The following is a 16,845-nucleotide window of genomic DNA, read 5'->3' on the forward strand; positions in this document are numbered from 1 at the left end:
GAGTGATGATCATTCTGATTCTTGTGGGTTCTTGTGGTCTTGGGTTCTTAAGTTCACGAGGAACTTGGGTTCTTGAGGGTCTTGGTTCTTGAGGTTTTCTTTCGCTTGCAAATCACGTTGGAGAAGGATCTTCTCTTCACACGAGTTCTACTCCTTTCTGTGGGCGCACCCCTTGGCGGCCTTGCGCTCACACCAAGGTTGCTTTTTCCCACCTCACGTCGATTGGCCGGCCGCTAAGTGCACGGTCCGCTCTCAATGAGTGAAAAGAGACACAAGGGGAGTCTGGACAAGCCCTTCTTTCCTGGGATTCCTGTCACTCTTCAATAAACACGATTAAGAATCGACACGCCCAAGCGAACTTGGGTTCGTGCGACCACAACAAGCAAAAAAAATTCTTGTGATTCTTGTTGTTCTTTCCTTAAGTGATATAGAATACTGCCAAAGCTGTGATACCAATGTTAGGTGCTGCGGAATGATTGTTGCGCTTTGCTCAAGATGAGTGCTCCGAACTGTGCTCAAGGTTCCTTTTAGTTCTTATGGAAGGAAGAGCCTTCCGTTCTTACTGGAAAGTGCTATGATCACAAACAAAGTGACTGGACACTGTGCGTGCAAGTGTCTGAGACTGAGAGATAGAGAGAGAAGAGAGATACGACACCAGAGACGTTGTAAAACCCTCCTCCGAAGGCTCCACTCTCGTCGGCGAGAGTGGTCTACTTATGATTGCACAAAGTGGTACAATGCGGATGCAATGGAATGATGCAACTTGGGACTATGCCGATGACGACGACGGGGATGACGACGACGACTTTAGGGCTGAAATCTATGGTCTTTCTACTGCTGAAAATCTGTTGGGCTGTTTTGGGTGGCTGAAAATGATTGTTTTGGCTGCGTTTCGAGGGCTGAAAATGGCTATCATCTGCAAGTCTTTATGGCTGAATCTGATGCTAATCGTGCATGCTGAAAACGCTGTCCATCTGCTGCCAGAACGGGCTGAAAATAGAAAACGCTGGCTTGTCTGATAGCGTTAGTGGAAAAACGCTGGCCTGTTGGTATGCTGGCGATGGTCAAGCTGAAAACGCCAGGGGATCAGGGGGAGGTGTGGCGATATGCAAAACGCTAGGCTGAAGTGGGGAAGTGACTCGCGATGTTGAAGACCCAAACTGAAAACACTAGGCTCATGGAGAGGACAACGCCAGGCTTGGGGGCTACTGCGGGTTCTTGCTGAGAAGATGCCTGTTGAGCATGTGCTCCTGCTGCCTCTTCTGCCATTTAGTGCTAACTTGGGTTTGCTTATATACAAACTTAGCAAAATTGCCCTACCTACTTTTGTTGGGAAGTCACTTAAAAATAATAAGTGAAAAATGCCAAAAATAGGAAAAATAGGCTAAATGCATTTGAAAATTCCCCTGACTGAATCTGATGGATTCTGAAGGGAATACTGATGATCATGCTATGTGCAACCAGAGGATATGCATCTATACTAAGTGGCTGGGCATGCACGGTCTATGAATAGACTCACAAAAAGTGCCACTGGACTGACTGAACCCTGATCATGCTGTAGCTTGTCCACGGACACTTAGGGTTGGATATGTCACGTGACAACAAAAGTGACACATAATGGCTACACACCTCAACAAGGCCATGAATCAAGCATTGAGCCCATGCAAATTGAGTCAGCACGGTTTCAACCTCTCTCAACCCAGGAGAAGCAAACGCGATGCATTAATGGCTTATGTATGTATTGCAGAGAGCAGGGGCACATTGTTCAACTATGTCCAAGGAAGAGAAGGATGAAGGTTCATGGTGCAATGGCCTCAACGTGTTCGGAAAACATGGACGTCCAACCTCAATAGAGACGGACCGGTTGGACAAAAGACAAGCAAAAGAAGGTCTCTTTCTTCTCGCTAATTCCACTTCAAGTTTTATGCTACTAGTCAGGATCCATATGCCGGGTAGGCACATTGTGAAGCATTACTAGATTCAGGCGCAACGGCGTGCTTCATGGACAAAGAATTTGCAAAAGAACAAAGCAAACCACTTGTGGAGAAGTCTAATCCAGCAACTGTAGAAGTCATTGACGGTCGTCCCCTCGCTTCAGGGGATGTCATGTATGAAACTCGCCCCATAGAAGTAACATTGAAGGAGCATGTTTCAAGAATAGCGTTCAATAACATACAAAGCCCAAGCAGTCCAATTGTTATCGGGCTACCGTGGCTTGAATTACATAATCCTAACATCGATTGGAGGGCTCGGAGAATTGAACCACGAAAAGTCCAAAGGAAGAAGAGGTATAATAGGCCTATATATCTTGGAGCCAAGGTCTTCATGCGTGCAGCAAAAAAGCATCCAACTTTCCTGATATTTGCAACACCAACCGACACGTCAACAACAAAAATCATGGAGGCATTGCCACGTCAATATCAAGATTACAATGATGTTTTTGAGAAGAAAAATGCAGATCTCTTACTGGAGCATCGACCCTATGATTGTGCTATAGAGCTTCAGGAGGGAACCCTACCTCCTTTTGGCCCAATATACAAGCTATCTCAAGATGAATTGGTCGAATTACGAAAAAATATTGATGAGAATCTTGCTAAGGGATTCATACGGCATTTAAAGTTCCCAACAGGAGCTCCAATACTCTTTGTAAAAAAGGACGGAACTCTCCGGATGTGCGTGGATTATAGGGGCTGAACAAGATCACTGTCAAGAATCACTATCCCCTTCTCTTGATCCCAGAGCTTCTTGAGCGCCTTGGCAAGGCAAGAATATTTACAAAAATAGACCTTCGTGGTGCTTACAACCTAATCAGAATCAAAGAAGGTGATGAATGAAAGACAATCTTTCACACAAGGTATGGCCACTTTGAACAAATGCCCCACATTTAATGAACAACATCTTTCGGGAGTATTTGGATTATTTTGTGGTAGTATACTTGGATGATATCTTGATATTTTCCAAGGATCAAGAAGAGCATGAGCACCATGTACGATTAGTGCTTGAAAAGATTCGTGCATCAGGGTTATATGCAAAGTTGGAGAAGTGCTCTTTTCATCAATCTAAGGTAGAATTTCTTGGTTATGTTATCTCTGAAAAGGGAATCTCCATGGATCTAAAGAAGGTTCAAACCATCCTTGATTGGGAGACACCCACCTTGGTAAGAGATGTTCAATGTTTCCTCGGATTTGAAAATTTTCGTATCTTTATATAGGGATACTCCAAGGTGGTTACGCACTCACAAGGTTGACAGGCCATAATAAGTTTGTTTGGGACTCAGAGGCCGCAAAAGCTTTTCAGACTCTCAAGCAAGCTTTCACAACCGCACCCATTCTAATTCATGCAAATCCTACAAAGCCTTTCATCCTAGAAACAGACGCTTTAGATTTTGCCCTTGGCGCTATTCTATCCCAAGTAGGAGAGGATAGTTGAGTACATCCAGTGGCTTTTCATTCCTGCAAGTTCTCAACTGCAGAAATCAATTATGAAATCCATGACAAAGAGCTCTTAGCAATCATCGACTCCTTCGACGCTTAAAGGAGCTCCTCATAAGATCACTGTCTATACAGATCACAAAATTTGGAATACTTCATGGCATTCACCGTCTTGAATCGTCACCAAGCCAAGTGGAGTGGTATCCTATCAAGGTCTGATTTTCTTATCTCTTATAGGCCTCGCCGTCAACAAGGTAAGCCAGATGCCTTATCAAATAGATCCTACCTTGCACCTAGAGAAGGCGACGCAGCATTTGATCAACAAGAGTCAGTGATTTTGAAACCTGAGTAACTTAAGCTAAACGCCACCATGAGCCAAGCTCCTGAAGATTCTACTTTTCTTTCTAAGGTGAAGACGCAAATTGCCAAGGACCCACTTGCTCAGAATATTAGACAACTACAAGGACAAGGGGTTAATGAGGACTTTCAAGAAATTGATGGACTAATTTACTATAAGGGTCTTCTCTATCTTCCGCCAGGACCAACACGCTTGGAGGTACTTCAGCAACGGCATGATCTTCCTTCAGCAGGGCATTTTGGGATTAATAAGACAATTGAGTTTCTCTCCCGTGACTTTTGGTGGCCTCAAATGTGGAAGCTTGTCAAGGAGTATGTAGGCACTTGTGACACTTACAATAGATCAAAGGCCCCCTCATGGATTACTCCATCCCTTGCCCATTCCAAGCAAACCATGGTCATCCATCTCCATGGATTTCATTGTAGAGCTACCCTTGTCACAAGGATTTGACTCCATTTTAGTAGTCGTGGATCGGTTTACAAAAATGGCACACTTCATTCCAACCACTAAAACCATCAACGGCGAAGGTACGGCCAAACTCTTTCTACAGCATATCTATCGTTATCACGTATTACCGGATGACTTAGTTTTCGATCGAGGCTCACAATTCATCTCTAGCTTTTGTAAAAGCTTATTCAAGCTACTCGCAGTACAAATCAACCTCTCCTCAGCCAATCACCCACAAAGTGATGGGCAAACACAGAGAGAGAATCAAGTTTTGGAACAGTGTCTCCATTGTACTATCAATTATCACCAGGATAATTGGGTCGAGCTCCTACCGCTAGTAGAATTCTCCTACAATAACAGTTTTCATGTCTCCACCAGTCACACTCCATTCTTTGCTAATTATGGTCAACATCCCAAACAAGATATCCACAGGCACCATCAAGTCAAGAATCCAGCTACTATTGATCTTACACAACAGCTATCTGCAATTCACAAAGAACTTACAATTCATATCAAAGAAGCTCAACCCAAGTATAAGAAAAGTGCAAATCTATATCGCATGCAGCATCCATAATACAAAGAAGCGGATAAAGTGTGGCTCCTCCTGTTGGGTTAAAGGCCTAAATAACCCCTTTTTGTACATTTTTATACTTTGTCCAGGTTCAATATGAACCTGGACACATTTTTTAAAGGTCACTTATAATAAAAGTGGGAAAACCCAAAACTCACTTATTGAGTTTTCCCCAAAAACGTGAGCCCTCTCTCTCTCCCTCTTCGTTCTGTTAGCGCTTCCCTTCTGCAGCACAGTGCTTCCGCTTCAAGCCTCAAGGCCTGCACATCTTCGCGTGCTCTATCACTTGCACATACCGCCGCGCGCTCAACAACTGGTATCAAAACCAGATTAGGGTTTCAGAAGCTTTGCGCAGGTGGCTGGACAGCAAGCGAAAGGCTTCTCTCGCATCAAATTTCCGCTTTCATCGCGAAGCCCCTTGCTTCCAGTGTCACCTAGGTTGATTAGGGTTTCCAAAACAGCTTAAAACAGGCTGAAATTAGGTCAAAACAAGTAAAAACCAGAAAATTGCAGGTCAAAACAGCAAAAAGCAAGTGTTCTAAATCGATTCCCGTGAATGCCCCTTGCTTTTCCCACTCAAAACAGGTCCATTTGATGCAAATTGATGCACCAAAACAGTAAATTTGCAGAAAATTCAAAATTGGATTGTTTTTATATACACAAATTGAGGTTTATGTACGCCTTTTGTGAGTTTATGCAAGTACGCATTGGGGATACTTGTTAATTGCTGAAATTTTCAGCACATTGTATGCAACGTGCGGTACATTGTGATCACTAAAAATTTTCAGATTTTGTGTAGACACTTTCTGCTGCATTTTTATCCGTGCAAATGGCCTCTACTTCCTCGTCGTCTGATGCCAAGAGATTGATGGAAATCAAGCAATTTGACGATACAGGTTTCGACCTATGGCAGGACAGGATGCAGGGGATTTTGTTCCTCAAGGATTGTGAGAACGCCCTTTTGGCTGTAAAGCCTGAGGACATGCCGGATGAGGATTGGGCCAAGCTCAACAAGAGGGCAAAGGCCTATATCAAAATGGCTGTGACCGATGACATTTTGGTGAACATAAAGGGCTTGGACAGTGCACATGCAATTTGGCATAAGTTGAAGGCCACTTATGAGAATGCCACCCCTGTGAATCAGGTGCATTTGATGCGCAAACTGGTGAACATGATGCTTGACGAAGCCAAGTCGGCTTCTAAGCACTTAAGTGCTTTCACCAGTGTTATGAGTCAGCTACAGGATACCGGGCTTCAACCTTTTGATGACAAGTTGAAAGCCATATTTTTGTTGATGACTTTGCCAGAGTCTTGGGAAACGCTTGTGGTTTCTTTGAGTAATAGCCCCAACCTCACATATGATGGAGTGCGAGGCTCCATCCTAAATGAGGAAATTAGACGCAAGTCTAGTGGTGGGGAAGGTGGCAGTTCTGCTTACAATGCGAGAGGCAGAAGTCAGAAGCAAAATACAGGTACCAAGACTCAAAACAGGAGCAAAAGCAAGTCTAGGGATAAGGACGTGACTTGTTACCAGTGTGACAGAAAAGGCCATAAGAAGCCAGATTGCAGGTATTTCAAGAAAGAGCAGGAAAGAAAGAAGGAATCACAGGAGAAGAAGAAGACAGAGGATAAGAAAGGGGAAAAATCAACAGGTACCTCCTCCAAGGATTCGGAGACTGTCAATGTATCCTCTAGTGTGGTTATCACAGAGTTATCCGACACTGAGGAGATCTTGGTTGCAGCTTCATGCCCCTCAGATTTTGTTGTAGCAAATGCAGAAGACATGCTTATCTCACGTAGAGATGTCATTGATGCATTGCTAAGTGCAAATGATGGCCTTACACACTCTTGGATAGTAGACTCGGGTGCCTCATTTCATGTGACTCCATCTGTGGAGTGTTTTGCTTCTTATCATGCAGGCAAGTATGGCAAGGTTTACCTTGGGGATAACCATGCTTGTGACATTGAAGGAATGGGCACTGTGCGCTTGGCATTAAACAATGGCCAAGAGTTTATGCTTAAAGATGTAAGGTATGTACCAGGCATCAAGAAGAGTCTATTGTCTGTTGGCCAGATGGATGCACAGGGTTATACAACCATTTTTGTTGGGGGTTCATGGAAGTTGCTTAAGGGATCAATGCTCATTGTCAAGGGATGCAAGAGTGGTACATTGTACGATTTACATGGCAAAGCTTTGCCTGGCAAGTTTCTTGCAGTGGCCGAAGTTGCTTCTCATTTGGAGTTGTGGCACAAAAGACTTGGCCATATGAGTCAGAAGGTTGCCAGGTTCTTGCAGTGGCCGAAGTTGCTTCTCATTTGGAGTTGTGGCACAAAAGACTTGGCCATATGAGTCAGAAGGTTGCCAGGTTCTTGCAGTGGCCGAAGTTGCTTCTCATTTGGAGTTGTGGCACAAAAGACTTTGCCATATGAGTCAGAAGGGACTTGATGTGCTCTCCTCTTTGAAGAGGGTTGATGTAAAGGGCACCAAGTTAGATTTTTGTAATGACTTTTTGTATGGTAAACAAAAGAAGTCTTCTTATTATTCTGGTGTCTCACGCAAAGCTAATGCTCTTGATTTAATTCACTCTGATGTATGTTCAATGCCTGTTAAGTCTTTTGGTGGTGCATTATACTTTGTTACATTCATTGATGATTGCACTAGGAAAGGTTGGGCATATTTGTTAAAGAATAAGAGTGAGACATTTAATGCATTTAACAGGTTTCATGCTTTTGTGACCACGCAAAAGGGTAGTAAGCTTAAATGTCTGAGATCTGACAATGGGGGGGAGTACACGTCTGCTGAATTTCAGCGTTATTGCGAAGGATATGGGATTAAAAGGGAGTTGACAGCCCCTTATAATCCATCTTCTAATGGTGTGGCTGAGAGGTATAACCGTACTTTATGTGAGAGAGTGCGTTGCATGTTGTCCATGGCTAATCTCCCTCATGGGTTTTGGGGAGAGGCTTTGAAAACTGCAGTTCATGTATGCAATCGCTCTCCTAACAGTACACTGAAAAATGACATTTCAGAGGAGGTTTGGTCTGGCAAACCTGCCTCTTATGATCATTTGAGAGTTTTTGGCTGCGAGGCTTTTGTCCATGTTCGTAATGACTTGAGGACAAAGCTAGATGCCAAGTCCATCCAAGGACTCTTCCTAGGTTATGGGGAAGAGGGTGAAATGGGCTACAGGATATGGTTGCCTCAGTTTAAGAGGGTTGTACGCAGCCGAGATGTAGTGTTCGATGAGGCTAAATTGCTGAAAAATGCTACATCTTATGAAATTGACAAGAAATCGGTCAAATTTCAGCCTCTCTTGCCACCTATTGATGTTGAAAAAGAGCCTCAGGATGCATTACCGCAAGCTGAAATTGATAATCAGCCGGTTAACCTTGAGCCAGAAGAGGTAGGACATGATTTAGATGCTCCAAATGAGGATGGACAGCCACCTGTCATGGCTGAAAATGATTTTCAGCAGCATGAGCATGCTGAAAATGAGTTGCCTCCTGATGTAGAACCTGTGCCTGAGAATGTAGATCATTGGGTACGCAGGTCTACTCGTGTCAGAAGGTTGATACAGCGCTTTGACCCCTCTTTGCATCATGTTATGTTGACAGATGAGGGAGAGCCTCTTACGTATAAAGAGGCAAAGACATGTGAGTCAAGCAGTAAGTGGGAGCTTGCAATGCAAGAGGAAATGAAATCCTTGCATGCAAACAATACTTGGGATCTTTTGCCATTGCCTAAAGGAAGAAAGGCTCTTCCTAACAAATGGGTTTACAAAGTCAAATGTGTTGATGGAAAGCCCAAGTATAAAGCAAGGTTAGTTGCCAAAGGGTATGCACAGAAAGAGGGGATTGACTTTCAAAGATCTTTTCTCCTATTGTAAGGCTTACGACATTGCGTGTCCTTTTTGCTCTCGTTGCAGTGCTTGACTTAGAATTGAATCAAATGGATGTAAAAACAGCTTTTCTTCATGGTGACATTGATGAAGATATCTACATGAAGCAACCTGAGGGTTTTGTAGTTCCTGATAGAAAGTAACTTGTATGCAAACTAAGAAGGGCACTGTATGGTTTGAGGCAGTCATCACGTCAGTGGTACAAAAAGTTTGATACTTTTATGCTGTCTCAAGGCTTTAAACGCAGCCATTCAGACCATTGTTTGTATACAAAGAAGGATAATGATGGAAGTCCTATAATCCTTGTGCTATATGTAGATGATATGTTGATTGCTGGGAAGCATAAGTCTACCATTGATGCTCTTAAACGTCAGCTGCATTCAGCTTTTGCAATGAACGATTTAGGTGATGTTGAGCACATCTTGGGCATGAGAATCAAGAGAGATAGAAAGCTGAAATTGCTCTTCTTATCTCAAGAAAAGTACATTGCTAAAGTACTCGATAGGTTTAACATGGCTGAAGCTAAGTCACTTGGAGTACCTTTACCTCCATACACAAAACTTAGCAAAGCCGATTGCCCAAAGGATGCCGTGGCAGTGAATGCTATGAAGGGAATCCCTTATGCATCAGCTTGTGGTTCTCTTATGTATGCTATGGTTGCCACTCGTCCTGACATTGCCCATGCGGTAGGAGTTGTTAGTAGATACATGTCCAATCCCGGCAAAGCACATTGGGAAGCTGTGAAATGCATTCTGAGATACTTGTCAGGTACACAATCTAGGTGTATATGCTATGGCAAAAGTGACCTGAAGTTGCAGGGCTATTGTGATGCAGATATGGCAGGTGACTTGGATACCAGGAAGTCCACTACTGGCTATGTGTTTACTATTGCTGGTGGTGCTGTCTCTTGGTGTTCACGACTGCAGAAAATTGTGGCATTGAGTACTATTGAGGCTGAATATATTTCAGCCACTGAGGCTTCTAAAGAGGCCATATGGTTGGGCAGACTTGTCAAAGAGCTTGGTATGCCTGCTAGTACTCCTGTCTTGGGATGTGATAGCCAAAGTGCTGTCTATTTGGCCAAGAATGCCATGTTTCATGCACGGACAAAGCACATTGATGTGCGATACCACTTCATACGACAGGTATTGGAGGATGGTCTAGTCACCTTGACTAAGATTCACACACAGGATAACCCTGCAGATGTTCTCACCAAGAGTCTTGCTAAGGCTCAACATGAGCATTGCATACAGCTGGTGGGAGTTGGTTAACTTAAAGGCGTCATTTATGCCTTTAAGTGGGAGGTTGTTGGGTTAAAGGCCTAAATAACCCCTTTTTGTACATTTTTATACTTTGTCCAGGTTCAATATCATATTGAACCTGGACACATTTTTTAAAGGTCACTTATAATAAAAGTGGGAAAACCCAAAGCTCACTTATTGAGTTTTCCCCAAAAACGTGAGCCCTCTCTCTCTCCCTCTTCGTTCTGTTAGCGCTTCCCTTCTGCAGCACAGTGCTTCCGCTTCAAGCCTCAAGGCCTGCACATCTTCGCGTGCTCTATCACTTGCACATACCGCCGCGCGCTCAACACCTCCGACGTGATCTGCGTTCATCTCGTCCCTATCAAAAGATCGATTATCGAACGCTTGGCCCGTTTAAAATTATCAGTCAAGTCAATCCAGTCACCTATCGACTCCAGTTGCCCTCATCCATGAAAATCCATCCGGTCTTTCGTGTCTCAGTCCTAGAACCTTGTCACACATCTAAGATCCCAGGAAGAGCCCTAAAACCACCTCCTTCGGTTGAGATTCAAGGACATGACGAATATGAGGTCGAGAAAGTCCTAGATTCTCAAGTTTCGGGTGGCAGGTTACAATACTTGGTGCATTAGAAAGGCTATGATGTTAGTGAACGAACTTGGGAACCAGCACACAATCTTCAGCATGCATGATGCATCACAATCTTTAGCATGCATCTCTCAAAGTCCAAGAGTTCCATCAATAGCATCCATGGAAGCCCCAGTCAAGGAACACCATCGCTCCTCGTGAAACTCGTCTAGAGGAGGGAGTAATGTCATGGATGCTTGAGAGTCAGTCGCTGCCTGCATCATCGCCCGTGTCATCGCCTACATCATCACTAGAAGGCTCTAGAAGAATCTAGAAGATTCTAGAAGGTTCTAAAAGTATCAAGGAGATTCTAGAAGTTTCTAGAAGCTTGGAGAAGAATCTAAAAGTTTCTGGAAAGCTATAGAAAGTTGAAGGATGATCTAGAAGGTTCTAGAAGAACTAAAAGGGTCAAGAAGTTTCTAGAAGCTTAGAGAAGATTCCGAAAGAATCTAGAAGTTTTTGGAAATCTCTAGAAAGTTGAAGAAGGATCCAGAAGGTTCTAGAAGGATCAAGAAGGTTCTAGAAGATTTTAACCTCCTCAAGAAGAACCTAGAAAGTTTTAACCTCCTCAAGCACTAGTATAAATAGGGGTCTTGGGCCACAAGCCCCTCAATCTTGCCAACACCAGTTGTGAGGCTCCTATGATGAAATCCCTCTTCTAGTTCTTATGTTCAAGTCTTGTCCTTGCAATCAAGCCTTGTCTTGTACTCAAGTCATGTAATCCAAGTCTTGTATCTAGCTCTCTTAATAAAGTATTAGATCTTGTAATCAAGTCCAAGTTCTTGTACATTGTGAGCGCCTCCTCTTGCTCTCTCCTAGCTCTATACGCGGTCAAAACAGTTTATGTATGCTATGATTGAACGTTGAAGAGTCATTGAGGAGGTGCATGACCCGCTTCATTTGTCCTTATTAAAGTATAAAATCTCTTGCTTTCATACAACAATTCGATATTGTTTTCTCAAGAGAACAATTTTCCGAACACTCTTAAGTACAACAAGCATCTTCCTATCTGAAAGCAAATGCTCAAACTTGGTGGTCGATCCTACTTTTGCAAAAGGAAGCACCCACAATAAGGATAAAATTCAAGTGTGTTTTCTCCTCCGCATGGCTCACCGAAGAATATGAAGAGGATGTTATCACAGCCTGGAATCATCTTAGGATGACCAAAGAAGACACCCTGGACGATTATTGCCAAAGGTTCTAGGAGACTTTTCTACCAGCCTCTTCCTTCAAGAAAATTACCTTCAAGCAACAAGTTGAGCGGTTTTGTTGCGGTTTGCCCAAGGAGATACGGCGAAATTGTTTGCAAAAGAAGACGAACTCCGTTGTGACTTACGGGTCATGCCAAGCAGGGATTTGGTATGCACGTCGGCACACTGACGTACCCAACGGACAGGCCAGTGTTTGCTCAACGGTGACCAAACCAATCAAATGGTAACAAGAAGGGGAAGCAACAACAAAAGAAATCAACCGGCCCTAGGTTGTCAGCCGAGCAGTGAGCTAAGTATAACAAAGAGGGCAAAAGTTACGGATGCGGGGAACAAGAGTATGTTCTTGCCAAGTGTCCTACCAAGCGTCCAATGATCACGCCAAGAACAAGCCAAAAAGTTCCAAAGCGACAGAGGAGCGAGCAAAGAAAGGAAAGACAAAGGCAAGAATAGGCAAGAATGGTTCTAGACTTTATGGGGACTGATCGAGAACAAATTGACAAGAGTACAGAGCTCTGCAACGCGTGGGGCAAAGTGCGTGATCAAGAAGTCCTTATCTTCTTCGATGGAGGAGTCAAGGCCAACTTCGATTGAATTTGCAGCTCAACTTGGAATCACACCAAAGGAAATGGGACGACCGATGGAGGCAGTGCTAGCGAGAAGGTCGTAAAGATTTCCTCATTACCTATATCAAAAGTCAAAAGAATGGAATATTTGCCATCACACTTGTCATAGGTAAACTTCAGTTGCATTGTCAGGGTATGTATGGCATGGGGACTTTTATGCCATACCACTAGAGGGGTGTGACATCTTTTTGGGAATCCCTTAGTACCACAAGAAAGGCATCGTGGTCAACTACAAGGCAAGAAGGCCACGTTGAAGAATGAGAAGGGCAGAGTGATTATTCTTGATGTAAAATTAAAGCGTGAGTCTGTCCTACTTGTATCGGTTTCGACCATTTCAAAATTAACAAAATCAAGTCTTTTTGTTCACTCGATCTACTTGAATGAACTAAATGACAATAAAACGTCAAATATGTCGGACTTACAGAAAGAACGACAAGACGTTTTGCAAGCTCAAGGCAATTGTTTCTCTGAGGGTTTGCCTGGAGAGCTACCTCCTGAGCGGTATAAAACTACTTTCAAGGCTCAACCCCAAGAAACAAACCACTGACTATGAGTTTGGCAAGCAATGCACTACACTACATCTCTAGATCAATACTCCTCCTCTCTAGGCAAGATCAGGGTGTGCCAAATTCCAATGAACTTGCGGCTGTGTCTGTAGACCCATATGACCCACTACACAAAAAGTTGTGCACTAAGTGGCACATCCGTGTTATGACTCCGGAGTGAAGAGTGATAAAGAATATAGTAAACCAAGCTATCGCGAGAAAAACCTGATTTATCACAAGGGCAACGCCAAACAAAGACAAAGACAAATGCAAGGAAGACCAATGGCAAAGCTTACTCCTGAGAAACTCTAAAACTGGCTCAAACTACTGCTCATATGACACATCAATGCCAACATGACAACCCAAATATTTGCAAGTCTGTCCTCTCGCCAATCAAGTGAAATTGTCATGTACACCTTAGTGACATTCCTCATCGACACCTACCAAAAAACCAAAAGACTTGTGCCAATTGATGAGAACACCAAGTCCAAGCAAAAGGTAGTGAGAGTATCCCGTCAAGTATCCAAAGTGTGAGTGTTATCCTGTGCAAAAAGTTAAGTGTCATCTGCATACTCCAAATCCAACAAATCTAGTGAGCCATCCAAAGGCATAGCAAGAACACGCAATTGAGGAGTCCTCCCTCTCAAGAAAAGTGACATGGCTTCCACAAGAAAACAGAAACAGGTAAGGTGCAAAGGGACATCCCCCCCCCCCCCCCCCCCCTCTCTCTCTCTCTCTCTCTCTCTCTCTCTCTCTCTCTCTCAGCACACAAGCAAGCCCACGTATGCAAACATGCAAACTACAAAAATAAAGTTATGGATTACCAACCTGATACCAAGCTGCAGATCGAGCATGAGATCATAGCTCCTATGTCCTTTTATGATTGTTTCTCCAGCTCTTTTTATCTCTTTGTGCTGTTGTTTGTGTCGGCGTTGAGCACCTTTAGATAGTAGAGACTCTTTCACTATCTCATTAATAAGAACCCCTTGTGCATACTCCCTCTCAACAATTGGCAAAACAACAGATTTTTCAAAGCTCGATTCACTATCTTCGAGAATAGTTTCCCCTGTTAAAAACGAAATATCCAGACCAAGATACTTCTCAAAGGTAACCTCCAAGCTACGTTTCCTATCAAGAGCTACAGCCTTGGTTGGTAATGACTCGGCTTTTCTCAAAAAGCTAGTGTTTGACCCAGATGGAGCAGCTAACTGGCTTGGTCGCGAGGTGACTTTCATGGGATCAACTGATGATGTGCGCCAGACTGCAAAAGAATGCCTGCGACTTCCAGGAGCTTCACTTCCATCGCTGTTCATTGATGAACCACGCAAAAGTGTTATGTGAAGTGGAAGTTTTGTCCCTGGTGGATAGAATGTTCCTTTTCCATCCTTAAGGCCCTTACTCCATGTGCCAACATAACAACCAGTGTCTACCCACGTGTATATACCATGGCCATGCTCCTTTCCATCAGCCCAATGTCCCTCAAAAGAGTCCCCGTTGCTCCATGTAAGCTTCCCTTTACCAGACATAGCACCAGTTTTCCAATCTCCTGTGTATATGTTTCCATTGGCCCAAGTATAAGTCCCATAGCCATCTCGATTTCCTTGCGACCAAGTGCCCTTATAGCTATCACAATTACCATAATGCTGTTCTCCAAAACCGTGTTTTACATTCATTATCCAGTTTCCAGTATAGGAAGAGCCATCAGCTGCCGTGTACGTCCCCAATCCATGCAGACATCCATTTTGAAAGCTTCCCTCATAAGTAGCCCCAGAAGGCCATGTGAACTTCCCTTTCCCTGACTCCAACCCCTTGTCGATTTCACCTTCAAACTGTACACCATTTGCCCAGCCATAGCTCCAATGACCATCCTGCCCTCTCTGTCTCCAGCTCTCCATATTTGTTTCCCCATTTGGTGAAACGATCTCTCTCAAAGGACCAGGATTGGAATGATTATCCGTATGGCCCACATCAGAAGGCACAGGATGAGACACTGGAGAAGAGGTAAGAGGTGGTTCTTCTGAGGGATATACTTGGTCATGTCTTCCTTGGATAGATACAAGCAATTTGTCCTTATCGTGACCAGTATGTGGCACAGTGCTAGACATGCAGAGTGCTCTAGTGAACGCCGTTTTGACTGCCTTTAAGAACCCCAGAAACTAATGTAGGTAACCAAGATAGACCGGAGCAGTATGTTCCTGATTCAATATTAAGGGCCAAAAAGGAGCTCAGCTGTCGCTAAGAAGCGAACACATTCAACCGAGCCATTGCTTCTAGCAATGTAGGCTTGCAACTTGTCTAAGCAGACATGTATATGTGCATGTGTCCGCATCCACGCCTCTGTCTGTGTTTGAGTAATTTAAAAGAGAACATAACTATTTGCAAATGTCTGTGAGATTGATAGACTAATCATGAGCTTGCATGGAGACTTATTAGAATAAAAGGGCCTTCTTGATTCTGCACAGGGTGGTTTATTCATGCTTGTATCCATCAAATTGATACAAAACTATTGTATCTAGTTGCTGACATTTGAGCACAGGTAGGCACCCTGCAAGGCAACAACACAAACAGTTTCAAAGTAATGATAGTGGGAAGGACCAACTCCAGCTGCCCTTGGTATATAAACACCATAACTTAAACACAAAGCATGTAGCAAGGTGGTAAGCTGACCTTTTGCAGTGATGAATTGAAGGAATGTTGAGCACTTCAGATCTGAAGCCTTTAGATACAATTAAATGGTCAAAAACCTTGCAAAAGACAGGAGTCCGTTGAACGGTTTCTAAGATCTTCCGTTAATCAAATGAAGAGGACCAGACGGCTTAGAGCTGGAACGCGGTCCCTGCTCTTCGTATTAAGGGTGAGAAATTGAAATTTCTTCTTCTTCTTCCCTCTCTCTCCCTCTCTCTCTCTCTCTCTCTCTCTCTCTCTCTGTAGTTTTCTCGCCCCGAGGTGCGTGGGGGGGGCAAAAGGCAGGTGGAGATAACTCGTAGTGGGTCGTAGCAAAAACGCAATGGGGATATCAAAAAAGGTAATGGGCAGTGATTAGCTGCATCACGAAAAGCAGAGAGAGTTCCAAAAGCCGTCTATGTAGACAAGCCGGCCAAACTGTACTTGGGCAAGCTGAGTTTGCTGGTGATGTGAAAGACAGAAGGGAGAAAGAGGTGGAGGAGTGGATGGAGAGAGGAAGACAGAAGGGACTAAGGACTGTGGAGCAAAGCTTCTATACACACACTTTGCAAGAGGGGGCGACGGCTAGAGCAAAACTACACAGTGAAACGCACAGCGACAAAGAGAGAGAGAGAGAGAGAGAGAGAGAGATTGCATCAGCAGCACCGTCTCGACTCTCAACTCTCCCCGGAGCAATCGCTGGCAGGCAAACATGTTGCACATTTTCAGTCGCTCTGCCAATTGGGGATTTGGTCGGAACAGGCATCCTCAGAAAGCTGAACTACTCGCTAAGAGCCGGGTCGCGCCCAAGGCTAGCCTCATTTATAAGTGACACGGGGTGTCACTCGAGGGATCTACGGCGGGAAACCCTCTCGGCGCAAGGTGGAGGGGCTTTAGGCCGTTGGATCCACGTGACCAGAGGGGGCAAGATTTAACATGTGCAGGGCTCGTAACCCTGGCACGGATGCGTGACAGGCGGGCTGGATATGACATGGGCGTCTATGGGAGAAGGTCATGGGCTCGAGCACAGAGCGCGACGAAGGGCGCCTAAATTTTTTATCTCAGCCAGCCCAGATCAACGGTCGATTGCACTTGGGCCGTTGATCCCTCGAGTCCACCCTGTGCGCTTTAATAACGAGGCAAGGCTAGCAGGATTAACGGGGGGAAGGAGGCACTCGTCACTAATTGACACCTCCTTTTGGGAGGTGGG

At 44.2% G+C, this 16,845-nt stretch overlaps 1 protein-coding gene across 1 annotated transcript in view; it reads right to left on the reverse strand.

The window, feature by feature from the left end:
* The window catches only part of LOC147457511 (phosphatidylinositol 4-phosphate 5-kinase 9-like), a 98,566-nt gene extending 82,204 nt beyond the window's left edge, over positions 1-16,362 (reverse strand). The window contains exons 1-2 of the mRNA XM_086512364.1: positions 15,639-16,362; positions 13,800-15,516 (exon numbers count right to left, since the gene is read on the reverse strand). Coding sequence (XP_086368490.1) covers positions 13,800-15,076 — 1,277 coding nt within the window. The 5' untranslated portion in view covers positions 15,077-15,516; positions 15,639-16,362. The remainder of the gene's footprint in view (positions 1-13,799; positions 15,517-15,638) is intronic.
* Positions 16,363-16,845: the final 483 nt, after the last annotated feature.

This window comes from Adiantum capillus-veneris, chromosome 5, assembly GCF_014529385.1.
Source record: "Adiantum capillus-veneris isolate H3 chromosome 5, ASM1452938v2, whole genome shotgun sequence".
NCBI lineage: Eukaryota > Viridiplantae > Streptophyta > Polypodiopsida > Polypodiales > Pteridaceae > Adiantum > Adiantum capillus-veneris.